The sequence below is a fragment of the Mauremys reevesii genome, linkage group 4 (assembly GCF_016161935.1).
Source record: "Mauremys reevesii isolate NIE-2019 linkage group 4, ASM1616193v1, whole genome shotgun sequence".
Classification (NCBI taxonomy): domain Eukaryota; kingdom Metazoa; phylum Chordata; order Testudines; family Geoemydidae; genus Mauremys; species Mauremys reevesii.
Window position 1 is genome coordinate 112,302,382 of NC_052626.1, and position 27,691 is coordinate 112,330,072.

Here is a 27,691-nt window from a genome sequence, read left to right on the forward strand (position 1 = left end):
GCATCACATCGGTTTTATTGGGAGAAATGCTAATGTAAAGCTGGAGTAACGCACTGTTGAATCAGGTGCACAATTATGATGACATCAAACACCGCACAAGCAATAAGGTGGAAACTATCCATCTTTTATTAGCCTATACAACGTTTGTATATATAATTATCATTAACAGAATAAGAGAATGGGGAATGCTGTGCTGCAGTAGGTGAACAGAAACTTTGTAAAATCTTCACTAAGCCCCCAACCTGGAGTAGCCTTTGTTCTCGTTGAACTCAGACTCAGGGTTAGCTGGGTATTCTAGTTTCTTATGCTCCTGATTTTTCGTAACAAGGACAATAGAGGCAAATAAGCACCCCCCCTCAGCCTTTACACTGAGGGCTAGACTGTGACTTGGGCCTGGTCTTCATTGGGAAATGAGGTTGGTATAGCTACTTCGCTCAGGGCTGTGAAAAATCCACACCCCTGGATGATGCAGTTAAACCGACCTAACCCCCCCGTGTAGACAGCGCTACGGCAATGGATGAATTCTCTCATCAGCCTAGCTACTGCCTCTCCAGGAGGTGGAGTACCTACACTCTTGGAAGAAGCCCTCCTGTGGGCATAGGTAGTCTCTTTACCGAAGCACTGTCTACAGTGGCGCCTCTGCAGTGTTTTAAGTACAGACAAGCCCTTGGACTACAGACCCATGCAGGGGAGTAAAAGGACTAAGAACCCTCCCCACCCCCATAAATCCTTGTGGGGGGCTACATGGGATACAGGCACGCAGCTCCCACTTTACTCCACATTAGAGCCCTGCCCGGGACTAGTGTAGAGCCCTGCAGTGGGACCGGGATCCCCAGGGTCCCACAGGACCCGCTGCCATAACAGTGGGAGTGGGATGGGAGCAGAATTAAAAATAGTCCTGCACTGGGCTCTAATTCCCATCTAAAGCAGGGGAGTGGGGAGCATCTGGGAAGGGGCAAGGAATGGGAGAAGTTTTGGGTCCCCCACCAAATGCCCCAACCGGTGGAGCTGAGCCGGCAAGGGACTGTTGAAATTTGCTGCTGGTACAGCCCACTCCTCACCCCTCTCTCTCCTGGAGCAAGGAATTATGTCTCAGGCACGATGCCGCCTGGGGCTATTCCTGGTTGGAGGTCGCTTATGCAGCACTCCTTGCTCAGGGCTGTGCTTAAAGGCACAATCTATCCCAGTGGAATTATTTATAAAGTCTTACTCCTCGTGACTAAGGCCCTATGGTAAGCAAGTGGTAGCAGGTGGGGCTAATAATAATGTACATCAGCGGAGGTGAGAGCTGGAGCATCATTTCCTGATGTCGGAGAGGTCCATGATGAGAGGGGAAAGAAGGAAGGGCATCATATTGGCTCGCTTGGGAGGAACAGACACTCTCTATACACAATTATTTCTCCTTTCCCAGGAGGCCTTTGCTGCCTGGAGATGATCCTAGAGCCATAGGAGAAACACAGAAAGAAGACAAGCTGCACAGGTCGCACTCCAATAGGAGTGAGGGTCTGGGAGAAGACACCATCTGTAACCAGACTCCTCCTGTAGACACTGAGAGCAGCATGCAGCCTGCCAGAGAGGATGTGGGCCAGGGAGAAGATGGCACAGGCTGCTATTTGATTCTTTCTGTAGCCCCCGAGCAACAGCCCAAGTACGTATCAATGCACTCATTCTGCCGCTAAGTTTTCAAGTGTGCCGTCAGCATAACACCCCCTTTGTATATCAATAGCATCCTCTGAAGAGCTGAAAGCCCTTCACATCCATCAATTGCTTCACAAATCTGGTGTGGGAAGTAAGTATTACCCCTATTTTAGAGGGGCTACGTTGACACACTGAGAGGTGAAAGGACATACCCAAGGCCACTCAAAAGTCTGAGGCAGAGAAGGGAATAGTATCCAGATTTTCTTGAGTCCCAATACCATGTCCTACCACAAAAACCTCTCTCTCTTCATGGTTCTCCTTTCCTACCATTTGCCCATTCTAGTTAACACATGGAATACAATTTTCAAAATTGGGGAGTTACTAGGACAGGCAGTCCTGCGTTCAGATACACAGCATGCGGGAAAGTCCCCTTTTTACACAGCTAGTGGCAAGCACCAATTAGAATCCTCTCATGTGGGATGTAGGTTCCCTCTCAAGCCCCTGGTTTGAAAGTTGGGCCTAGGGGATTGCTATTAAAATAAATTCCTGGTCACTGTTAGCAAACTCCACCTTGTTACCTTGTAGCAAGGCATGTAAATGAGAACCAATGTTGTGGATTTACATGCCTGAGTTTATTTCCGCTATTAATTTGAAGGCGTGGTTTCTGGAGAGTTCTGAAAAGCAGGAAAGCTTACTGGCATTTCCCCCCATATGCAGACTGTTAGCAAGTCATTTGCATAAGAGTACCCATAATGTGCAGCACCTTCCCTAAGAGAGAACCTGGCCCGTGTGAAAGTAAGGAAACCTGGACATCACATGATTTCAGATCAGCACCTATACAAAGGTTGTTTATCACTTCCCGGGCCATACACCTAACACAGCTCTAGTCTAGCTGAGAGCAAGGTTTGAGTCTAAAGGGAACAATGATGCGGCCATTAATTAGCCAGCGGGAGTGTCATTGAACAACGGGATGGTTAACCCTCACAAGATAGTTCTGATATCTTTCCACCCTCAAATGGCTCAGAGAACATGGGTCCCTGTCTAGCATCCATACCTGGATAATGCATGGTGCTGAAACTAAGAGAATACTGCTGCTAAAAACATACATTGTATGTTACATTCTCAAAGCACTGTACACATATCAACCAGCTCCTCCTCTCAATTCATTTGCAAAGTATTATCCCTAGACATGTTGAGCAAATCACTTAAGACAACATACGGTAATGACTCAATGGCAGAGGCAGGGCTGGAACTCCAAACTACCTGGTTCTTGGTTGATGCTCGAGCCACTAAACCTTGGTACCTCTTGGAGTCAGCAATGAGATGCAGTTGTGAAAAAGACTAATATAATTCTGGGGTGTATTAACAAGAGTGTTATTAATACAGGAAGTAATTATCCCACTCTACTTGGCACTGGTGAGACCTCAGCTGGAGCATTGTGTCCAGTTCTGGGCGGCAAACTTTAGGAAAGATGTGGACAAGTTGGAGAGAGTCCAGAGGACAGTAACAAAAATATTAAGAGGTGTAGAAAACCTGACCCACGAGGAAAGGTTAAAAATACTGGGTATGTTTAGTTCTGAGAAAAGAAGACTTGGAGGACCTGGTAACAGTTTTCAAATATTTTAAAGGCCGTTAGAAAGAAGATTATTCTCCGTGTCTAGGAAGGTAGGAGAAGAAGTAATCAGCTTAATCTGCAGCAAGGGAGATTTAGGTTAGATATTAGGAGGAGGTTGGAGGTTTTTAAGAACAGATTGGACACCTGTCAGGGATGGTCTACATTTATTTGGTCCTGCTTCAGCATAGGTGGAAGGACTAGATGATCTCTCGAGGTCCCTTCCAGGCCTACATTTCTAGGACTTGTCTACACTACAGATTATGTCAGTACAATTTATGTCACTCAGAGGTGTGAATAAGACACCCCACTGAGCAACGTAAGTTACACCGACCTACACACCGCTGTAGACAGCGCTATGTTGGCGGGAGACGCTCTCCCACCGACATAGCTACCGCCTCTTGCAGAGGTGGTTTTATTATGCCAACAGGAGAGCTCTCTCCCATCTACATAGAACATCTTCACCAGATGCAGTGCAGCTGCACCAGTGTTGCACTTCTCATATAGACTGGCCCTAGATTCTGTGATGGACGGGGGGAATAAATGAGGGATTCTAGAAGATCTCCACAAAGAGAGTATGTTTAATGGTGATTGTGCTCCTTCCTGTGCCATAAAAGACCAGCTCCCTGAATGTCCTTTGGGACACTGTTCACAAGGTGGTGGATCACTGAAATGATCCACCTACTGGTGGGAGAGTAGCTCCTGACACTTGATTCATGGGATGGTCTTAGCATGAGTTTCTGAGAGTGGAGCAATAGCAGCTGCGTACTAGGCTAAGGTGGCTCAGGGGCTCCATGGGGGAAAGGGACTGGCTAAATAGTAATGTCATGATCTTGTCAGCAATTGTGTTTGGATTGGGTCGGTCTGGGGGCATGGATGGGGATTCCACACTTGAATGCCAGGGCCACAGGGCTTTAGACTGTTTCAACCTGCTTGTCTGCAATCTCTAATAAACAAGTCAAGAAAGTGACATGCAAGGCCCAGGAGACAGCGCCCAATCAAAATCACTCCCTGTATCGTACAACACCTGTCATGGGATTATTGCTAGGCCCTCAGTTATCATCAGTGACTCTGAAGGACGCTGATGCCAACGGGGGAAAAATACCCTTCACTATCTCTTTTTGTGGCCTCCTAGCAAGGGGAGTCACATTCCTTTGCTATTTCAGTCTTTTCCATGGCAACAGATGGATGTCACAATCACAAAATCACCACTTTGCCGTATGGCGAGAGGGAGGGAGGGAGAGGGGAAGACAGATGGTGATTGAGGAAAAGCTCCGATTCTTAGGGGTCTAAGAAATCATAGGAATCCCTGATTGCTGGAGCCAAAAAGCTGACCCAGAGCTGTGGGAGGGAGGGAAGGAAGAGGCGGGCGGCTCTGCTGAGCCCAGAATAGCAGACCAGCTGTTAACTTATCACTTGTAATTATTACAACATATGGGAGTAAAGAATGGCTCTGAAGGGAAAAATAAATAGATAAATAAATAAATAAGCCAACAAGCAATCCAGGCTGCTGCAAAGCTGGCTCTGTGCGGACAAGAGAGACAACCGGTACCTGCAAGTAGGGAGGGGACCTTAGTGGGGCACCACAAATATAGGCAATTCCAGCCTATCGGAAAGTGGTCTGTGGAACAGATAGAGGCACATGAGAACAAAATGTTACAGAGGCACTGGATGAACGGGAACTGCCAGCCAAGGGGGTCAGGGTCTGGGCAGTAGGGAGGGGACATTGCAGAGGCACTAGGTTCATAGGCACTGCCATTGGAAAGGGGTCTGTCGCCAGATACCTGGGCATGATGAGGAAGAGACTTTACAGAATCAGAGTGAAGAGGTCTGTACAACAGATACCTGTGCAGTAGTAGCCCCATCACTGGTTTACAGCAGAGTTTAAACCCAGGACCTTCGGCCCAGGCCTCCGCTCCTTGAACTAAAAGATGAATCCTCCTAGCCAGGAGCGGTGGCAGGTGGCTAAACTCTGTGGCTCAGACACAGAGAGAGGACACATGACACACACACAGTGGTGGGTTACACCTGAACGTGGGGAGGAAACATTACAGAGGCCCCGGATGCCTGGACACCTCTAGGGGAAAGGAACCTGGGCATCAGATACTGTCAGTGAGGCGGTGACATTACAGATGCATGGGCTCTGCATGCCAGTGGAAAAGGGGGAAGAGTGTGGGAAGTCGGGTACCACAGAAGGACTTTTTCCTGTAGTTTTTGAGGATAGTGAGGAGCATTATGAAAACAGAGTTAGTTTATTGCCCGGTCAAGGTGATGATAGGAAAATATTCCAACAGGCAGGGAGTGAGGAGAAAAATCTACCCTGCACTTCCCCACATATTACATTTTCCCCTTGCTGTTTATTACTATTTATTTTCTGGGGCTGCCTTCCTGATCTTCAGCATCATATACCCAGAGCTCCTGGGCCCCTTTATTTTCCTGCTGTCACCTGTCCACCTAAAGCAGCACTAATGTGTCTCAGAAGGTTTGTCTCCTGGTAAACTGCAACAATGACTAGTAAAGGGTAGTGATGGGCAATCTTCAGGAAGGTTCCAGGCAGGGGTATCAGACAGACAGTCCACAAGCTGTGTTTATATAGCTTGCAGGACACTAGGATTCTGTATAATCTAAGTTTTCATTTTTTAAAACAAAAAAAGTTTCTAGCCTTCACAGCGGCAAAGGTAACTGTGCAAGTGTATCCTGAGTGCAGGTGATGCTGTGATGTCTGCCTGAATCTGCAGACAGCCTGAAACAATGACTCAGCTGTGTGAATTCCCTAGTCACCTATTCATCTAATCAGAGTATCCGTTGTAAAACCCAAATGTTGATGTTTCAGTGTCCACATGAACTACTGAATCACTGTTCATTTTAGTGCCCGGAATGGGAGTTGGTGAGGGGGAGGGAAGCCCACAGGAGGGAATGAGGAGATGGTTCAGGGAAGGAAACACCGAGGAAGTTTAATAAGACCAGGAAGAGGGAGATAAACAGAAAGAGGAGGATGGGGAAGGAAGAGACACAAGAACAGAAGTAGCAGTGGGAGCAGATTGTCTCATTCAGTGATGAATGGGATGATAAGGCACTAAACAAATGATAAATAATCACTAATGGTTTAGTTACTACACTGAGGCCATATTCTCTGCTTGATCACTGTGCAAAGTTCCTACTGACACCTGTGGGCATGCATGCCACTGTGCACCGTGGAGTGTATACAGTCCTGAATTTACACCCTGGCCCATGGACTATAATGAAATATAGAATCCAGCCCTCTGATCCTTCATCCAGAGATTTCACTCAGATGCTGATAAAGGACCAGACTGAAGGGAACTTGCAGTCTATTTCCTGCTCTGCCACTGACTTACTGTGTGACCTTGGACTTGTCACTTCACCTCTCTGTGCTCATTTCATCCTCTATAAAACTGGGTGATAATACTTACCCATCCCATCCGTTGTTCAATTCATAAATGCATGAAAAGTACCATGGCCAAGCTTTTCAAAACCAGATGACTAAAGTTAAGACTCCTAAATCCTTAAGGAGCCACTTGAGTAAGTGGCACGTACTCTAGAGGTGCACAGAACATTTGAACCTCCCCGTGATCTGAGCAAGGGTTTGGATTGTTATCATTTTAATGGAATATATATCCTTTGGTTCCATTGCAGAGCCCCGCCTGTGCAGCCAAAGGTCCTGCAGAAGACGGATGACACCCATGTCCTGCGCTTGCTGCTGCATCAGAGGGACCTGGAAATCAAGGGGCTGAGATGCGCCGCTCAGAAGGAGCCAGCAGCCCGGCTCTCCTTCATTTTGCAGGAGCTAGTGAGCATGAGGCAGAGAGTGAGTGCAACCCCCACCAGGTGAGCAGCAGAAAAGAAGGGGTTGAGGTCAGACACTGGTGTGGTGCGAAACGTGACAAAGTCCCACTGAGTGACAACACAAAACCTGGCAAAAGGAGGGGAATCTGCCTGGGTGAAAAAGCCCATCTCACCATTATATATCCACATCGCCCCCATAAAAACTACAGGCAAACAACACTATTAAGGTTGCAAAGCCAGCACTCAAAAGTTAGGATACACCCCCCTTGTGTGTGCATGCGTTAGACTGCAACCTTTAATGCATGAGCACAGGCTACTTCTGCCACAGGACGCCTGCCTCAGAACGTATTGGTGTTATTTTACACTCTCGTGATTTTTAAGCGAATCTCATGAATTTTTGGGCCCTGATTTACAATGGCCATGGGTGGGTTGGGGGGCTTGGGGCTCACGCTCTAGGCCTGGTCTCTAGAATCAGGGAGCACACTGTAGGGTGGAGAGTGTATAAGGAAACATGAGTGATAGAGAGGGCTGCCAGAGATTGCAGGGGGCCAGGAGAAAGCAGAAATGAGGGAAGGGGGTCAAAGAGAGCAGCACAGGGGAGAACTGAAGGGAGCAAATCTTTGGGGAAGGAGGGAGGCGAACGGAGAATTTTTGCAAATGAGATCATGCATATTTGTCAAATATTTGTCAGATTACTTCCATGGCAACTCCAGATTTCAGGCCCTACAGCCTTAATAGATGATGACTCAGCAACCCCTGGACTAGCTACTTCACTCTAACATAGACAGAGCGTCTCTTCTAGTGAGGGTGAGAAAGCTTAGCCCAGCTCCTCTTGGCTCCCCAAATACAGCAGCTGCCTTCGGCTCACGTGCAGAATACATACACCCAGGCACTGATTTTCAGAGGTGTTGAGCACCCACACCTCCCACTGAAGCCAAGCAGAGCCATAGCTGCTCGGCAGCTCTGAAAATCAAACCCTTGAAGCAAATCCAGCTGTCAGATGGATGCGAGACTCTGCAAACTTAATGTGCATCAAGGTGTCAATTTGCTTAGTCAATGGAAGCAGGAGCAGGCTGGTGGGGACAGATTTCCAGGACGTCAGCACCCATAATTGAGGTCCAATTTTCAAAAGAGCTCAGCACCCAGCATCTCCCATTGCTTGCCCTCGGTGCTGAGCCCTTTTGACAATCTGCTCCTCATTTTGGGTGCTGAGCACTTTTGAAAGTCTGGCCTTTAACGCCCAAGAGTCTAGCCAAGAATTGTCTCACTGGGAAATAGAGCAGAGTGAAAGAAAGTGATGTGACTGCGGAAAAGAACTGCATATAGCACCAGCCCAAAACAAGACTAGAGAAAAAGCAAAGGCTGTTTGCTCAACTAGACACTATCCCTAGGGGAAAAAAGCCAGGCAGCTCTGAGATTTCTCTGCAAGACAAACACAAAATGGAACTTTGGTTTTGGTGCAGCCTGCGATGGGAAGATGAAAGATTTCCAGGAAACCACAGAAAAGAGGATCCCGCTCCTGCCGGTGCCACTGATTTGAAAGCCTGCTCTCTGGCGCAAAGTTCGTGCCACCGGGAAATCCGGTGAGCTCAGGGCATGGAAGGGAGCATGCTACATCACGGCTCTGCCTATGAATCACCGTGCAAACAAGGCTGCGCTCCTTCTGAAAGGGAGGCAGTGGAAATATAAACAGCCATTCAAGCTCCGTGATCCAGAACATGAATAAACTGTATGTGGCAGAGAATAGCTACCATGCCTATTAAAAAATCCCATCCTCCCTGTAGCCTAGGAACCCGTTTGGATACATTATAGGACACAGCTATATGCGCCACCTCCTCAGCCGGTGTACATAGTCCTAGCTCCACTGAACTCAAGGAAGCTATGACAATTTACATCAGCTGCGGGTCTGGCCTTATATATCCTAAATCACTTGGGGCTCCAGAGCAGGGCATATGGGATCATTCTGGATAGGCCAGGGGAGCAATGACCATACCGCAGTGAGCAAGGAGCAATGATCGTATTACAGTCACTGCTGCCCTTAGATCACGGCTCATCCCAGAAAAATTCTTGCAGGAGTGTCCAGGGTTCAACTTAATCACAGAGCTGCATGAGCTGCTCTGCGTTATAAAATGGCCTTTGACATAAGTCACATGTGTTCCTGTTTGCCTGAAGTAGTGCTGACAAGTGATGGTTGTGGGTATAGTTCTCACGCTCTGGGGCTGCTTTTCAGCTGGAGCCACATCATCAGGTGCTCAGACACTGCAGGGATGAGCACAATACAAACACCTCGACAGAACAAGGAACATTTAGGGTCAGCTTCACCTTTGTAAAGCCCCTTAGTCGTAATCCTCCCCTGCCTTGCACCTTGTGTAGTCATTGACACCTGCCCTGAGCGGGTGTGCAGTGTTACCATTCAGATTTGCTCCTGCTTTTCTACCCACTTTGCACGGACTCTGCACATATGTAAATGACTGCATGGGGAAAGTTGAACTGAGCCTCTGGTGCCTGCAAAAGAAACGGAAGGGAGGGAGATTAGCACAGCCTTTCTGCTACTGTTTGCTGTGTTATTACAATGATCTGTAAGCCAGAGTTTACCTGTCTGGTTTTAGGACCCAGCGGGAGACAAGAGCCTGCAAAGAGCTTCCCTCTTTGAAGCATATTTGGTGAGTCCTTTGTGCATTCCAGCTCAGCCCCTGGAGTTGGCAAAGTCTGAGCTGGACCTGACTGGGGTCCTGCTGACTGAACCTCAAGCTGATGTACGGCCACTCGCCTTTTCATTCTTGGATCATAGCTGGCACTGTGGTGGTCTGTGTTGCCAGAGTATTTCCTCAGAGGGATGCTTGCGGCTGCAACACACACACACACACTTGTGGTTTTGGCTTGGCTTCCAAATGCTGACTTGACTCCTCAGATCCTTTCGGTTTCCTCCCGCTCCGCTGACAACTCTGGGTTTCCTGCATTTAAAGAACATACCACAGAAAAACCCGTGTTGAATCACATGCGCGCTGCACTCAAAGCCAAGAGTGAGCACATCCTGCCTGGGAGCAATGTTCCCGTCGGAAAGGCAAGCTGTCTGACCAGTCGTGACATCAACACATCAGAAGTGATGTCAAGAAGACACAAGTCAGAACCAGCACAGGGCAGAAGCCCTATGTGGCTCCCAGCCTTCCCAAAGGAGACAGTACTCAGGTTTCATCTCCTGTTAACATGGCAAGCTTCCTGGTACCTGATCAGAGAGCTCACAGGCAGCCCTTCCACCTCAGCTTCCTGGGCCACCAGCGACACTGTCTGTACTCAGGGCAAGTAAGAGCCTATCACTTAACTGCTAATCACCAGCCCTGATCTGGCCCCATCTGACTGCATGTGTTGAGGCTCCAGTTAACTGCATAGTAGTTACTTGCATAACACGGACTGGAGGTCCAGAGCCTGTGTGCTCAGAATGGGAGGGAGGGAGGGGGGTACAAGAGCCAGTCAGAGTGCATAGCCTCTCCATGATCACTCATCTTGCTTTGAGAGGGCATCTGGATTTGGAGCTGGGGGCCCCCTTGATCTGCAGTTAAATGCTCTACCACTGAGGTAGTTCTCAACCTTTCCAAACTACTGCACCCCTTTCAGGAGTCTGATTTGTCTGGCATACCCCAAGTTTTACCTCACTTAAAAACGACTAGCTTACAAAATCCAACATAAAAATACAAGTGTCCAAGCACACTAGAACTGAAAAATGGCATACTTTCTCATTTTGTTTGTATGAACTTTTAGTTTGTACTGGCCTCACTAGTGCTTTTTATGTAGCCTCCTGTAAAACTAGGGAAATATCAAGATGAGTTGATGTACCCCCAGAAGACCTCTGTGAACCCCAGGGGTACGCATACTCCGGTTGAGAACCACTGTGCTATATCACTCCTCCTCCTGCTGCAATGCAATGTTTTAAATGGGGAAAAGTTGAAAAGAAAATGGGTGTTTCCCTAAAACAATCAACAGTAGCAGAACTATAATAAAACTCCCCCTGAATCCAGTATATTAATAATCAGAGACAGACTATCTGCCTCAGCCTCAGCACACAAGTTGCCTCAGGTACGTAACTTTAAAGGATTCTTGCTCCTACCTTTCTGGGTGGCCTTTTTATACTGGAGCCTCCTGAGCTTCTGTTATTGCTCCAGAGTTTGCAAGATAAGGACACCAGGCATTTAAACTGGCTTGGTATAACTTGGTTAATGTGTCACAAAACTAGTTTGGAGGGAGGGGGGCTTCAGTCCCCAGTGATTCCACCCCCATCAGGAAAAGTTCACATACAATTTGTGCAAACTGCTTTACGGCTAGGAGTGGAAGAGGATGTGGAAGCTGCAAGGGGCTCAGGAGCGTAATGAACATAATGATGGAATGGGTGGGTGAGGTTCAGTGGCCTGCAATGTGCAGGAGCTCAGACTAGATGATCATGCTCAGTGGTTTGAGCATTGGCCTGCTAAACCCAGGGATGTGAGTTCAATCCTTGAGGGGGCCATTTAGGGATCTGGGGCAAAAATCTTTCAGAGATGGTATTTAGTTGGGGATTGGTCCTGGTTTGAGCAGGGGGTTGAACTAGATGACCTCCTGAGGTCCCTTCCAACCCTGAGATTCTATGATTCTATATTGCTGATGTAAAAATCATAGTACGACCCTATGAGCAATGTTGATGAATTCGAAAGGGAGTCCCTATCCAGTCTTACCCAGGGGATGGAAAGAAATTCAAAAGGAGACAATGGTGGTAATTCCTGTGACCTGATTTCATTCATCCTCAGGCTATAAGGAAGCAGAAACACACACACAAGGAAACACTGGAAATTAGGGTTAGCCGTCTGTCTAGGCATTTATAAGGCACCAAGCACAGTGGTTGTCTCTAAAATGTCTGAAACATGTCTATTGTATTGAGATAGCTCTGAACATGGTTTGGAATTGGAAAGAGAAGTGTAATGATCTTGTGGGTTTCTGTAGGTACCAAACCAAAAGAGACCAGCCAGAGCATCTCCAAAAGGAAATCGACAGACTGAGCTCTGAATTGCAGGCTGAAAAGGAGCTCCATATGAGGGTAAGTCACTGAAACCCAGCAAGCGGGGAGGATCTCAGACCCTGGACTCCACCCGGAGCAGGAACTTCTACACTGCTATTTTTAGCCCGGCACTCCAAGCCCCGCGAGACCAGTCAGTTGACCCAGGCAGGCTCTAAGACTTGGTGCCACCGGCATTTTTTTTGCAGTGTAGACATACCCTGACAGACCAGGCTAGCCAGGGCTTGGGCACCCCACAAGCAATAGAGGTAGTGAAAGAACCGTGGAGCTGGATAACAGAACAAAATCGCCTGTCATTCTCTAAAGCTATGTCTAGAAACACTACAGTGGCACAGCTGCAGCACAGCAACCATGCCGCTGCAGTGTAGACACTTACTACAGCAAGGGAGGGGTTCTTCTGTCTCTGTAGTAAATCCACCTCGCAGTTAGGTTGACGGAAGAATTCTTCTGTTAGCCTAGAGCTGTCTACATTGGGGCTTAGGTCAGATCAACAACATCTGAATTTTTCAAACCCCTGAGCAACGTAAATAGGTGTTGAGCTAAGTTTTAAGTGTAGGCCAGGCCTAAGTAGCATGCAGACACACCCTATACCATTGTTTTATAAAGAAGGACAGAGAGATCAGTTCTGAAAGAGGCAGACGTGGGCATTGATGGGCAAAATGAGTCCAATGACATCCATGCCACATCTGCAGACTGCTGAGCGGCTGACAGGCCAATATTCACCGATAAGAACTACAAACAAATTTAGAGTCAGTCTAGCAGAAACTGGCTCATCCACACATGTACATTTAAACAACAACCACGTCAGTGCACTGACTGTCCAGTGTAGGTAGCTGCTGTCATGGTTAACAATAGGGCCCATGCAATGCTCTGCACTGAGGCCATCACAGCTATCATAGACTGAACGTACGAAAATATGTAGGGAGCTGTGCCCTGGATGTTCAGTGTAGTCCAAGACCCTCAGGTGAGTGGGATGCGGGGGGTCTTACCTGCAGCCTGGCTAGTATGAACTGATGGATGGGCGTACTGATTACTGACTAACCTCTTAGACTGCACTGGTTAAAGATTCAGTCTCCTGAGGGCTCCATCATCAGGAATATTATTAGCATTAAGAGACCCTAGGAGCACACTGCTGCAGTCTAAGAGATTAGTCAGTAATTAATACATCCATCCATCCATCAGGCTACATGTGGGACACAGACTGTGTCTTTTGGGACTGACCTTTCATTGGCCAAACCCCTTGTCCATCTCTTTTCTCCTTCTGGGTGAGCTGTAGCTTGCCGCTTACAGGAGAGTGTGTTTGTGGTAGTGGCTGGGGCTTTAGAGGTAGCGGGTTCAACCCCTGCTGACAGCCCAACGTGGGGGCGGGGTGTCATTACAGGCCTGAGGCCAATTTGACCATCACCATCCAGGCTCATTCCAACAGCTGGGAAATGATGCAGATATTGATGGTGCGGGAGTGAAGTGTCCCATGATTAAAAATGAGAGTCACATAGGAGCTGGAACTAGGGCTGCTGGGGGCGCTGCCAGCAGGGAATATGGCCCCAAGTGGTTGGCTTTGGCATTTACAGTTTTCCTTTTTTAAAAGGAGATGCAGCTTTTGAAGGAGAAACTCTGCAAATCAGAGCTGTTGGTGCAGCATCTGTACAAAGAGATCATGAGGCTGGAGAAGGCACAGCCTGGGAGACCCGCCCAAGGCCTCCGAGAGCCACAGGGAACAAAGGCCAGTGTGAAGCAGGATGATATGCCAGAAATGGAGAGTTTCGAGGTAGGAACTAAAGCTTTAGAGAGCTGAGAGCAAGTAAAAAGAAACGGAGGGAGAAAGGGGAGGAGGGGGGACGGAAAGACACTAAGGGTCAGAGATGAAGGCTGCAGTCTCCAGGCATCAGGACTAGAATGAGATTAAATTTCCTGCTCTACAGACAAATCCACCGGTCCATGACTTACCAGCCCAGTCAGCAGGGAGACAAGGATACTGGCACTGTCAAAGCATCCTCTCAAAATGAACACACACATCACCCCAGAGACAGAAACCCCACCCACTCTGCAAAGGGGTGGCCACTATCCTACGAGCTCTCCCCTCTTCCCCCCACGCTGTCCCCATCCACACACGCCTGGGCCCCGATTCTAGTCACCCACCACCCTGATCTCCCTGCAAACTCTTTGCCATCCCTCAGGGCCTTGAGCACATTGCCCCCAGCTGGGATGGGGGCTACTCATCCCTCCTCTTGGGTGGAGCCTTAGAGACAGGGAGGGATGGCCTGGGAAGTGCACAGGGTCCCTTCCCAGAAGCCTGATGGTGACCCCTGCCACCTCCATTCCCGGCAGGGTCAGGGCCATGGTGTACAAAGGGGGGTGCCTGTGGTGCAGGGGTAGAGGCAAAGAAATAGCACAGTCCGGGGGAGGGGTTGCAAGCCTCACCCTGCTCCTTGCTGTCAGTGTGAGCCACCCTCACTGTAGAGCTACCCCGTTTCCAGGAGACAGCACCAGAAGGAGCCGGGCTCAGTGGCTGCCCCCTTGTGTGCTGCCTCGCCTCTGTGGCGCTCTCTGAAGTCGCTCTGCCCTTGCTGGGGGAGGCTCGCATGCAGACTGGCCGGCCAGAGATCTGAGTCCATGTCACTCCCATGCTGTAATTCATTAGAAGCTGGGTGTTCCAGTCCTCCAGCTGGTGCTTGGTCACTTCCCTGCAGATTCCTCCACCCAAGAACCGTTCTCCACAGATTCTCTTCCCAGCCACCTTTCTGTAGCATAAAAACAAGAAATGCCCTGCTGCTTTTCTGACCCACAAACAGCTAGGCCATTCCCAGAACCGACACGATTCACTGCCCTGCCCAAGCGATCTGCCATGCCAGTGCCCTCGGTGCTCCCCTCCCTGCTGACATGGGGCTCGCAAGACACTGAAGGAGGAGAGAGGTGACTATAGGGTGACCAGATAGCAAGTGTGAAAAATCAGGCCGGGGTGGGGGGTAATAGGTGTAATGTAAGAAAAAGCTCCAAAAATCGGGACTGTCTCTATAGAATCGGGTCATTTGGTCACCCTGGGTGGCTAAAACCGAAGTCACACCAGAAGGACAGTCATTGCTGGTTCTCCCAGTGCTTTCTGTCCTCTGCACGGCTTTCCTTCGCATTGCAAGCTCTTACAGGCAGGGACCGCAACTATTGGGTGCATTGCACCGTGCCAATGCTAAACAAGTGATACTAAGCAAGCAGCCTCAGCTGGCGACACTCCCTGCTCCCACACAACCTCTGGCTCCAAACTGCCACTCATCCCCTGATATTTCTGGATCTTGCTTCCTTTTCCTGTACCTGGGATTACGGAGCCCTCCACTGGCTGGGCACTGAACAGATCCTTTCCCCCACAGCTCATTCACGCCCTGACTCAGGGCTGGTCTACACTAAGGGGAAAAATCGATATAAGATACGCAACTTCAGCTGAAATAATAGCGTGGCTGAAGTAGTATCTATATCGATAAACTTCCCTCACCTCACCGCCTCGATCGCCGGGGCTCCTCTCCCCCGCGCCCCCCACACCGCCGGCGCGGTCGAATGAGCGGGAATCGATAGAAATCGGCGATAGATGATATATATAGACGCTAGATGATGCCGCGATATATCGATCCCTCCCGATCGCACGCGCCCGCGCGGCAGGTAGTGTAGACGTAGCCTCAATAAGATATTTAAACACGGGCCTAACTTCAAGCTTTGATTTCAGTGGGACTCTCCATGTGCTTAAAGGTAGGCCCGTGCTTAAGTATGTTGCTGAGTTTGGGCAGGGGGAAGGTAAGCAGTAAAGATCCAGCAGATTCATCCACGACATGCACTGTGCCTACTGCTCAGAGCTCAAGTGGCAGTGACATCTCCTCTTTGCAAGGCCCTAGGCAACAGAGGGCGAGACCTTTGCAAAGCGATACGCTCTGGGGCTGGCCTGACCGATCCTGTCCAGTAACAGGCCATGGTACACACTACAGGGAGTCTGAAGCTCTTTATTCCCTGCCCCAACAAGCAATGAGAATTAGGATGGGAACGAAGAGCCACCCACCCCTCCTGTGAGCCAGCCAGGTCTAAATGAAGAAGGTGGCTTGCCTGGAGTAGGGGGCAGATTTGAGAAGACCTCTTTATTTACCCTTATAGTCCCTTCCTGCCTCCCTGGGGACGCTGAGTGGCGATCAGCTGTGAAAGCCTCTCTGGGAAAAGAGAAATGCTCTAAGCTGAAGCGGTGTCCCTCAGACAGAGATGGCAGTCACTTGAGCCTCAGGGGGAGGCCTGTGCGGCTGCACTCTGGGAGCTTAGCAGAAAAGGTTAGGAAAGGTGTATGGCTGAATCAGGGAAGAACAGCGCCTGTCACAAGCAATTACTTTATTATCATCAGTACATAAAGCCAGAGGAGCAGTGAAACCAAGTGGCTAATTCAAGGAGAGCGGAGCGGGAGAGGAGAAGGAACATGTATCACCATGGATATTCTTCTATTGCACCCTCTTTATACAACCATATTCAGTGCCCAAGCATTTTGCATGTGACAGACAGAAAAGCTAGGCCTGAACCGGAAGCCCAGATTCAAACACCCACAGATTTTGGAGATTTCAAAATCTGAGCCCAGAGTCAAGTTTTGCAGCTCTGGTTATAGGCCAATTAGAATGGGGTTAAATGTGGCTAGGAGCCAGTATAAATATTCCAGGAGAAATGGATCTATCAAGAAAGAGCGAGTGGAGAGGCCTTACGGAAGTTTCTGTGCCATACATTCAGAGTCTGCCACACAGCTGGAGGGAGTGGGTGCACAGCTTTAGGTTGCACCTTGTGGCTTAGAAAGAACTCTAAGAATGCAGGAGACGTGCCAAGTCTCACTCCGTTAGTGCTTGAGATCCAAAGGTTACAGAAGGCAAGAGGAGGCTGTTCATGGACGTTAGTGGGTGTTTGATCAGGCCTCTTGAGAGAGACTCGCTCATTTGGGCTAACAATTTTTAACATCTCTCACCCTTCGGCTGAAGGAATTTTGAAGTCAGTATCTCTTTACAGGTCTTATTACTACAATCTGGTAGTTTAGTCCCACAAATTTGGGTCTTTTTGGTGAAGAAGGATGGTCTTGTGGTTCAGGGTGTTGACTGGTCTGGGATTCAGGAGCTGTGCATTCAACTTCTGGCCCTGCCACCGACATCTTATGCGACTATGGCTGCATCACTTAGTCTCTCTGTGCCTCAGTTCCTCATCTGTTGAATGGAGATAATAATGCTCCCTTTGTCTGTCTTATCTAATGAAGAGTGTACACACTTCAGGGGCTGGGTCTTAGTATGTGTTCATACAGCACCAAGCACAATGGGGTCCCGCTTTCAGCTGGGGCCTTTACGCACTACGATAATAAAGTATCAGAGGGGTAGCCGTGTTAGTCTGGATCTGTAAAAGCAGCAGAGTCCTGTGGCACCTTATAGACTAGCAGATGTTTTGGAGCATGGGCTTTCGTGGGTGAATACCCACTTCGTCAGATGCATGTAGTGGAAATTTCCAGGGGCAGGTGTAACCTGGAAATTTCCACTACATGCATCCGACGAAGTGGGTATTCACCCACGAAAGCTCATGCTCCAAAACGTCTGCTAGTCTATAAGGTGCCACAGGACTCTTTGCTGCTTTTACGATAATAAAGAGGCTTTGCAAGATCGAACAGGCATAGAAATGGCCCTGCCCCAATTCTAATGAAAAGCTTATTTAAAAACACATTTTTCATTAACATACTGAAAAACAATATCAAATTATGTAGATGTTTATCCTGATTAACCTTACCTAACACATTCATGCTTCTGCACCAGTACAATCAATCTTAATCATAACTGTTTCCATGTATCTCTCGCCTCCTAATTCCACCTTATTTAACCTTTAACAAAAATCCACACAAGAGGCACTTAGACCTCTAGACATTGACAAAACAAATAAGTTTAGTTACCCACCGCTGCACATAGTGTCCAAATGTAAATAGTTGTTCTGCCTTCCATGTAGGAGACGTTCTGGAAGCGTTCCCTTCTTCTGCTATTTTCCCTATGTAAATCACATGTAAGTTATAATCAACTGCTATGTATATCCCTTCATATAGGAATCACTTGACCTGTTCCTCATCTGCTTTCCCCCTCTATATTTGTCAAGTTTAAAAGGCCCATTTGTGTTTGGTGAGCCTCTTATTGTTGTCTGTATTTATTTTGTTCAAAAGTAAAAACACAGTGGCCGTACACTAAGATCTGCTTGATCCCAGTATAAAACAATCTGTCATTTTTTCCACGGTGATGGTTTCCCAAGCTTTATTTCTCAATGCCATTAATCTAATTAAAAGATTTGTGTTTACATTTAAACCTACCCAGCATTGTTTGCAACCCAAACACAACAGCACTGGGCTGGTGAATGAGAACTAAGAAGGGGAAATGACTAGTCCATTTTCATTCTCTAGTCTGAGTAAAGAAAAGGAAATGGTGTAACAGGTAATAAGTCAGTTATTGAGTTTGATTTTTAATTTTTTTCCAAGTCTAATAACCTACATTAGTAACCCAGGGAAAGAAATTTGCTTTCTTCCACCCCTAAAAATCTAAGATTTGTAACTCAGCAGCATCCTTTTAAAATCTCATTTGTCACAGGTTGGCAGCATCGCTGGGGGCGCTATTAGATCAGAATTTGTTCTTTGCATGGTCGCCGTGTTAAGGAGAGGCTGAGGGAACTGGGATTGTTTAGTCTGCAGAAGAGACGAATGAGGGGGAGATTTGATAGCTGCTTTCAACTACTTGAAAGGGGGTTCCAAAGAGGATAGATCTAGACTGTTCTCAGTGGTACCAGATGACAGAACAAGGAGTAATGGTCTCAAGTTGAAGTGGGGGAGGTTTAGGTTATATATTAGGAAAAACTTTTTCACTAGGAGGTGGTGAAGCACTGGAACGGGTTACCTAGGGAGGTGGCGGAATCTCTTGCCTTAGAGGTTTTTAAGGTCAGGCTTGACAAAGCCCTGGCTGGGATGATTTAGTTGGGGATTGGTTCTACTTTGAGCAGGGGGTTGGATCTTATGACTTCCTGAGGTCCCATCCAACGCTGATATTCTATGATTCTTATTCACCAGTTGAGGGCCTGATCCAAAGCCCATGATGTCAATGGAAAGACTCCTACTGACTTCGCCAGCTATAGGTTCATAGTCATGGAACAGTTGCAGCTCGCCCTCTAGTTCAAACCCAGATCCTTGCCTCTTGCTGTGGACTTACAAAAAACAATAGCAGCACGCCAGTCTGCCTGCTTGGAGATCAGCACCTCCAAGGTTCAGGCTGAAAGTGTCTTCCTACAACAGGATTCCAACTGAATTCCCTCATGTAATGTGAGCAGCTAGACACCCCGAACTCAGTAAGGTTCGACAGTGACGCCGGTATAGACCTGAAAGGATGTCAGGTATCACTGGGATGGGACAGGCTACAGAAATATTCAGTATAATCCTAATGGTACATGGCTAGAAAGGGTGCCCAGTCTACTACCTTCTGGCCAAGGGCCTCACTAAGCTGCCATGGTTAACATGGCAAGGTCTGGACACTGAGGACCAGAAGAGCAGTCAATGATCAAGAGGCCTCCTTGCTGTAGGGCTGCTGCTAAGGATAACTAGCACATATCTAGATGGTCTCGTGGGAAGCACTAGCCCTAGGACTCATCAGATAAGTGCCGAATTCCAGACTGTGCCTCAGACATACTGTGTGACCTTGGGCAAGTTGCTCAAGCTGTGTGCCTCAGTTTACCCATCTGTGAAATGGGGCTAATGATACTTCCCTACTTCACAGGGGAGAGGTGGGATAAATTCATTCACAGACATGCTCAGGTATCTTAGAGAGGAGCAACTAGAGAGAGGGGAGGGAGGGATTTCTTATTAGCTGGAGTCACGACTGTGCATAAAAATGTCTCTTTAGTGCAGAACTCCATTTTGTAACTTGCAAGTGAACTGTGACACTCTTAATTTTAAATTAAATTATTTAATGTATTAAATCACTACCTGAAGCGCATCTGATGGGGATTTGCTTTTAAATCCCCCCACCTCCACCTCCACACAGAACATACTTGGTTTTTTAATATAAGACTGGATGTGCATAAATACCTGTCCCATAGGGAAACAGTTTGTTTTCCTTTGCAGTTTCTCTTCTTCTCTCCCTGTTGCTCCCTCTCTTCCCTCTGCCCCTGCCTCACACCCACCTTCTCACGTGTATATTTTAACAGACACAATCATGGGAAACACAAGAATGTTGACTATTCAGAATGGAATTTCTCAGGGCTTGGCTACACTTACAAGTTGCAGCGCTGGGAGTTACAGCGCTGGTCATGCAGCTGTGTAGGGCCAGCGCTGGAGTGTGGCCACACTGACAGCTACCAGCGCTGCAGTGTGGCCACACTTTCAGCACTTTCCAGCGCTGTATTGAGAGGTGCATTGTGGGCAGCTATCCCACAGAGCACCTCGTCCCATTTTGGCGCTGAGTATTGTGGGAAGGGGAAGGAAGTGTGTGGGTCATTCCGCTTCCTGTGCCAACGCCCCGTGGTGCATTGCTTCACATCCCAGCATTCACAGTCTTTCCGGCCACGTTTGGCGCCATTGTGAGTCTCTTTCTGTTTTTTACTCTTTGTCTGTGAATCGTGATTTCTGTGGGAAATGGAGCCTGAGCTGCTGAGGACTGTGCTGATGAGTGTCGCCAGCACAACACGTTTGGCAGTTGAGCTATTCCTTCAGCTCCAAAGTGACAGTGAGGAGTCTGACGATGATATCGAGTCGCCTGCCACGTGTGACACTACAGTGCTTGTGGCATTCACGGAAATGCTCAGCACCGTGGAACGCCGCTTTTGGGCTTGGGAAACAAGCACTGAGTGGTGGGATCACATCGTCATGGAAGTCTGGGATGAGGAGCAGTCAGGGGCGGCTCTACAAAGTAGGCTGCCCCAAGCAGCGCGGAGCGCTGCGCCGCCCTCCCCCCCCCCCAGCGGGTCTCTCTTTCCCCGCTGGCCCCATCCTGGGCGGCGGCATTTTTGGCTCTCGGAGCGCCATGCCGCGCGCCAGGTCCCGAGCCGCCCACGGACCGCGGACGGCCGCAGCTGCGCCGCTGGGCGGGAGCACAACCGGAAGACGCGGGGAAGGGGGGAGCAGTGGCTGCAGAACTTTCGTATGAGAAAAGCCATTTTCATGGGACTGTGTGCTGAGCTAGCCCCCACCCTGCAGCGCAAGGACACAAGATTGAGAGCTTCCCTGACGGTGGAAAAGCGGGTGGCTATTGCAATCTGGAAGCTGGCAACTCCAGACAGCTACCGGTCGGTCGGGAACCAGTTTGGAGTGGGAAAGTCGACCGTTGGAATCGTGTTGATGCAAGTTTGCAGGGCAATTAATCGCATCCTGCTAAGAAGGACCGTGACTCTGGGGAACGTGCAGGACATTGTGGATGGCTTTGCACAAATGGGTTTCCCTAACTGTGGAGGGGCGATAGATGGGACGCATATTCCTATTCTGGCACCCCCCCACCTGGCATCAGAGTACGTTAATCGGAAGGGGTATTTCTCTATGGTTCTCCAGGCACTTGTGGATCACTGTGGGCGTTTCATTGACATTTACACAGGCTGGCCTGGAAAGGTGCATGATGCATGCATCTTTCGGACCAGTGGCCTGTTCAGGAAGATGCAGGCAGGGACTTATTTCCCAGACAGGAAGATCACAGTAGGGGACGTCGAAATGCCCATTGTGATCCTTGGAGACCCCGCTTACCCGTTACTGCCTTGGCTCATGAAACCCTAAACAGGGAAGCTTGACAGGAGCAAGGACCGGTTCAACTACAGGCTGAGCCGGTGCCGAATGACTGTGGAGTGTGCTTTTGGGCGTTTAAAAGCCCGCTGGAGGTCCTTGTATGGTAAGCTAGACTTGTGGGAAAGCAGCATCCCCGCGGTTATATCCACATGCTGTACCCTCCATAATATTTGTGAAGGGAAGGGTGAAACATTCAGTCAGGAATGGACCACCGAGGTTCTAGTCCTGGAGGCTGAATATGCACAGCCAGAGAGCAGGGCTACTAGAGAGGCCCAGCACAGGGCTACAAGGATTAGGGATGCCTTGAGGGAAGAATTTGAGGCTGAAAGCCAACAGTAATGTTTGCTGCCTTGCATGGGAGTGAAGTGCAGTGGTTACACTGTTAGGATTCTATTATTCCGTAACATGATTTGCAGTGACTGTTTCTTTACTGGGATAAGGTATCTTTCACTATCTGCAATAATAAAGACTGTTTTCAAAGCCAAGATTTATTTTATTGAAAAGAAAAAAACTTCATTGACAGACACACAACATTTCAGGAACCTAAAAGGGCAGGGGGGTGGGTTGGTGAACTGTACAGTCACAATTGTGCATATGTCCTGTCTGCAGTGCTGTGCAATGGCTGCTGCACTTCAGGGTGCATATACTGCATGGTGATGGGGGTTGAGTGCAGAGGGTAAGGGTCGTAGTTCTCAGGGCTGGTTGGTGAACGTACAGGTGTTGGAGGCAGCTGGTGGTGGTAAGAACCTGGATGCTGGGGAAGGGGGTTTGGAGCTGACATTGGGGCAGAAGAGAAAAAAAGTTTGGGACCGGGGGGGCTGTGGGGCAGCACGGGACTGCTCTGCCTGCATGGCTACGAGAGCCTGGAGAGAGTCTGCTTGGCGCGACAGGATGTCTAGCAGCTGGTTTGTGCTTTTCCTCTTTGCCACAGCGTTTCTCCGCCAATGTCTCTGGCGGATCATGCTTTCCCTTTCTCTCCACTGCTGCAGCTGTTTACTCTCTCTAGCAGAGTGATCAATAACTGTTTTCAGCATGTCTTCCTTGGTCTTTCGGGGCTTTTTCCTCAGATTCTGCAGTCTCTGTGCAGTGGTAGATCTGGTCAGTCCAGCAGTCAAGGTCACTTTTGGAAGGCAAAAATGGCAACAGTTAACAGGGTAGCATTGTTTTCATTAGCTCATCCAGACAGTAATTCCCACACACTGAAGGAGTTTTCAGTCCTCACCTTAGCATACTTTTCCCACACACATAACACAACAGAAGCCACGAAATGGTGAGTGAGGGGTACTGGGTGCTTCATGGCTGTGCAGGGCTTTCTGTGCGTTGGGGACAGCAAACAGCAAACAGCTGCAGGGGGGATCTGCACTAAACAGTCTCCCAACATTTTCCACAGGAGTTACTCCTGGAAGATATCTCCCTGCTGCGGGTCACTAGGGAAGAGCGGGAAGGTCTTCTACAGCAATGTGGATTCCGCTCTGGCCCCTATGCAGCTTGCCTGTGTGCTGCAATGGTCCCCCCACCCCTCGCGGCACAGTGGCGCGGACGCGTTAGCCTGACTGGGACAAGGACCACAATGGCTCTCCCTATAAACCTGTGCAGGCACATTGCCCACGCTCTGGCTGAAACTTTTGAGGAGATTACTGCAGCCGATTACCGCGACGTGATAGACCACATCAATGGGCTATTCCACATCTAGGCAGGCATGCATGCAGCCCTAACCCCCCCTTCTCTCCCAAAAATTTTCCACCCAGAAAATAAAAGCCGCTTACCGGTAACCCGCTGCTCTGCTTGTCCTTCAGCAACTGCTGGCTGCTGCGATTGGCTACCATCCTCCTGGCTTGAAAAGAGCTCCTGGCTGCATGCCTCCTGGGACTCTGGGGTGTCTTCCCCCATCCCAGTAGCTTCACTCGCGGTTTCCTCCCCCCCGCCACCGCCTCCTCCTCCTCCTCCTCCTCCTCCTGATCCTGTCCCCCACCCTGCTCAGAAGTGTCCATCGTGGTCCTCGGATTGGCAGTGGGGTCACCCCCAAGTATCACGTCCATCTCCCTGTAAAAACGGCAGGTTGTGGGGGCAGCGCCGGATCGGCGGTTTCCCTCGCGGGCTTTGTAATAGGCACTCCGCAGCTCCTTTACTTTAACCCTGCATTGCAGCGCGTCCCGATCATGGCCCCTATCCAGCATGGACCTTGATACCTGCTCAAAGATATCATAATTCCTACGGCTGGAGCGCAGCTGGGACTGCACAGCTTCCTCCCCCCAAACACTAATGAGGTCCAGCAACTCGCCATTGCTCCATGCTGGGGCTCGTTTGCCACGTGGAGGCATGGTCACCTGGAAAGATTAACTGATTGCACTCCACACCTGGCTGCAGCAAACAGGAAGGGGATTTTTTTTAAAATTCCCGGGGCATTTAAAGGGCGGGTCACCTGAGGCCAGTGCAGTAGAGTGCAAACTGATGAGCAGAGTGGCTGAACAGGAATTCTGGGATAACTCCTTATTCCCTGGAGGCCAGTTAAAGCGCTGGTGAGTGTCCACACCTGATGAGCAGCGCTGGATCACCAGCGCTGCATTCCTTATACCCCAACCCAACCAGGTTTTCAGCCAGCACTGCAGCCAGGGAGTTGCAGCGCTGGTTGTGCCCTGTAAGTGTGGACAGGGTGTAATTGCAGGCTGGAAAGCCTCCACCAGCGCTGCAACTTGTAAGTGTAGCCAAGCCCTCAGAGAGTGTACAGCATTACAGGCCTTTTAAAGCTGAATAGAAGTATGTGTTGTGACAAAGTTCCTCCTCTACCTAGGTGGGTCCTGCGCTTATTGGCAGATTTGCTCACCTCAGTGATCTTCCCCTCTGGTGGAACCCACAATCTGAGTCAACTCCTCCTGTATCTGATCAGGAGTTGGGAGGTTTGGGGGGAACCCAGGCCCGCCCTCTACTCTGGGTTCCAGCCCAGGGCCCTGTGGATCGCAGCTGTCTAGAGTGCCTCCTGTAACAGCTGCATGACAGCTACACCTCCCTGGGCTACTTCCCCATGACCTCCTCCAAACACCTTCTTTATCCTCATCACAGGACCTTCCTCCTGGTGTCTGATAACACTTGTACTCCTTAGTCCTCCAGCAGCTCACTCTCAGCTCCTCACACTCCCACCACAAACTGAAGTGAGCTCCTTTTTAAACCCAGGTGCCCTGATTAGCCTGCCTTGATTGGCTGCAGGTGTTCTAATCAGCCTGTCTGCCTTAATTGGTTCTAGCAGTTTCCTGATTACTCTAGTACAGCGCCTGCTCTGGTCACTCAGGGAACAGAAAACTACTCAGCCAGTGACCAGTATATTTGCCCTCTACCAGACTCCTGTACCCCACTGGCCTGGGCCTGTCACAATGTGTACACTCACACATGTGCACACTGGGAGAATAACTGCTCAAGCCAGTCACGTTTAAACAAGGTTATGGCTCGCAGTATTCAGTTTCCAGGCCCAGTTTTAATAGGATCTCCTTTTGTTTAATGAGACTCATGCAAGCCAAACATAAACTATGCATAGGGCCATTCATTTTTTTTTTCATTTAATTTTTCCTGGGAGTTTATCAGTGTTTATTACCACAGCAACAAAAACAGGTGAAAAATCAGTGGAAAAACCTTTTTCTGGGTAAATATTGGGGTTTATTTTGGTGGACGGGGAAAAAGGTATTCAGTAGATCCATGCTTTGATGAATGGAATTTGCTGCAGAACTAAAAACACAATGCCACCTGTGAGTTTAAGAAAACAATATCTCTCTAATGCCCAAATAAAACTTTTCATTTGAATAAACAGTTTACTGTGGTAGCCTTAGAACTAGCATCCCAAAATATTTACATTTAATAATTGGGTCACACCATTTGCAGCACATATACTCAACTTCATCCTTTTCTCCTGTTTTTTGAACACTTTTGAATACTTTCTTGTGTTCTGAAACAGATTCTGATAGAGATTTTCGTTTTCTTCCCATTTTAGTGGATCAGATTTTTAAACCATTATCTGCTAACAGCTTGAAATGTGTACGTGGTGGGCGTGAGATTCATCAGTATGTTCAGATGCGCACACACCTCAGAGCTTGTGTGCATGCCTGTTTGTTTATTGTGTGTCTCAGACTAATACATCGCCTTACTTCAACGGGCAGCTTTGCATATACACACAGACTAATGTATTATCATAATACAGACATCTCACACAACGTATTGCATTTTCCTAATAAAACAAGTTATTTTTTACATATTTGAATGATACAAAAGTAGGGTGAAAATTGGAAAAAACTAAACAACACTGAAGAACCCAGGATTTTTTCAGTAAAGATCAGTTTAAACTGAAAATGAAGGTGCTTAACTATGCAGCCTATGTAATCCACAGCATGGTTTTACAACACAGATCTCAGACAAAATAAAAACACCAACACTTGCACACACTGGTCAGGGAAAGTGTGCTAGAGCCCTGCTAGTAATAGCCTTGTGCCAGCACTATTGTAGCTATCAGTTTCTATACCAGTGTGAATAGGGGCCAAACAGACAAGGATCCTGCAGATAACCGTCTGCTAAAACGCACATAAGCTGTGGAGAGAGAAAGCAAGTCACAGGCAAAAGACAAGAGCAGAAAAGAATAAGAAAGGTACAAAATTAGAGTTTGGGCTGGTTCCCACTGAAGCCAATAGCAACATTCCCATTGACTTCACTGGTATTAGAATCCAGCCTTCAGCCCCGTCCTGGACAGCTGCCCTGTTATAAGGAATGTGTGTGTGAAATTCCAAAGCCAATCGAGCTAAGCACAGTGTCTCCTGTTCGGGAATTAGAACCATCATTTGGCACAGAAACCTTGGCAGAGGGGCGAGAACTTTGGAACAGGTTTGAGCCTGCAGTGCTGGGGGATCTGCAAATTGCATTACAGCAATGGTATGTGGTAGGCAGCTCCGCTCTAATCCAGAAGCCGACGGAAGCTAGGCATGGCCCGAGGCCAGGGAAAATCACAGCGCTGCGTGCCCTGGATGGCTCAGGTTTGATGTAATGTGGTTATGGAGCAGAGCTCAGGCAGAAGGCATCCAGCAGGGGTGGGGATAGTGTGGGGGTGCGTGTGGGGCAGGTCACAGCCAGGGCTGCCCTTATATCACGGCAAAATACCTCCCCTGCAATTGGAAATAGATTTGTAAGGAGCAGCTGAGGCATTCCCCCTTTTAAGGCAGGTTTCTGCATGGGGCAGGTCAGCTGAGGGTGGCTCTGTCAGCAGTTACGGAGACATGAGGTGAGGAACGGAAGGCGGAGCTGGATTAGCTGGGCCACACGGCCCACAGGCTGCTGGAGACAGTGCCCGTGACTTCAGGCAGCAAGGGCAGATGGGGAGCTGGGCACATTTTGCTGTGACTCCCCTCATATCTGGCAATCTGGCTTATGCAGAGGGGACTCAGAAGAGCTGTGGAAAGAGGAGTTAAAACCCATTAAAAGAGGAGGAGATATGTGCTGAGTCAACAAAACTTCTCTGTAGGCTTAGAGGCAGGTGCTGGGGTCTGCTCTGGTGGCACAAAGTTGCTGAAAGCCTGTGGGTTTGACCTAAGGACCCCGCAAAGGGGACTGCTAGGGACCATCCACACTCTTTGCCCCAGAACAGGACCAGAGGATCCTAGGAATTAACGGACTGGGTCGGACCAGCGCTCATCCGGCTAGTCTAGGCTCTGGGTATGGCTACACTGCAGCTGGCAGGGAGCCTTGCAGCCCAGGCAGACAGACTTGGGTGAGTGAGGCTCACGCTAGCATGTGGACGTCATGGTGCCAGCAGAGGCTCGAGCTAGCCATGTGAGCTCAAGCC

At 48.8% G+C, this 27,691-nt stretch overlaps 1 protein-coding gene across 4 annotated transcripts in view; it reads left to right on the forward strand.

Moving 5' to 3' along the window:
- The window catches only part of LMNTD2 (lamin tail domain containing 2), a 64,560-nt gene that overhangs the window by 13,125 nt on the left and 23,744 nt on the right, over positions 1-27,691 (forward strand). For all 4 annotated transcript variants that reach the window (XM_039535338.1, XM_039535339.1, XM_039535340.1 and 1 more), the window contains exons 3-6: positions 1,412-1,648; positions 6,905-7,096; positions 12,026-12,119; positions 13,687-13,866. In XM_039535338.1, the coding sequence (XP_039391272.1) occupies positions 1,412-1,648; positions 6,905-7,096; positions 12,026-12,119; positions 13,687-13,866 (703 nt within the window). The remainder of the gene's footprint in view (positions 1-1,411; positions 1,649-6,904; positions 7,097-12,025; positions 12,120-13,686; positions 13,867-27,691) is intronic.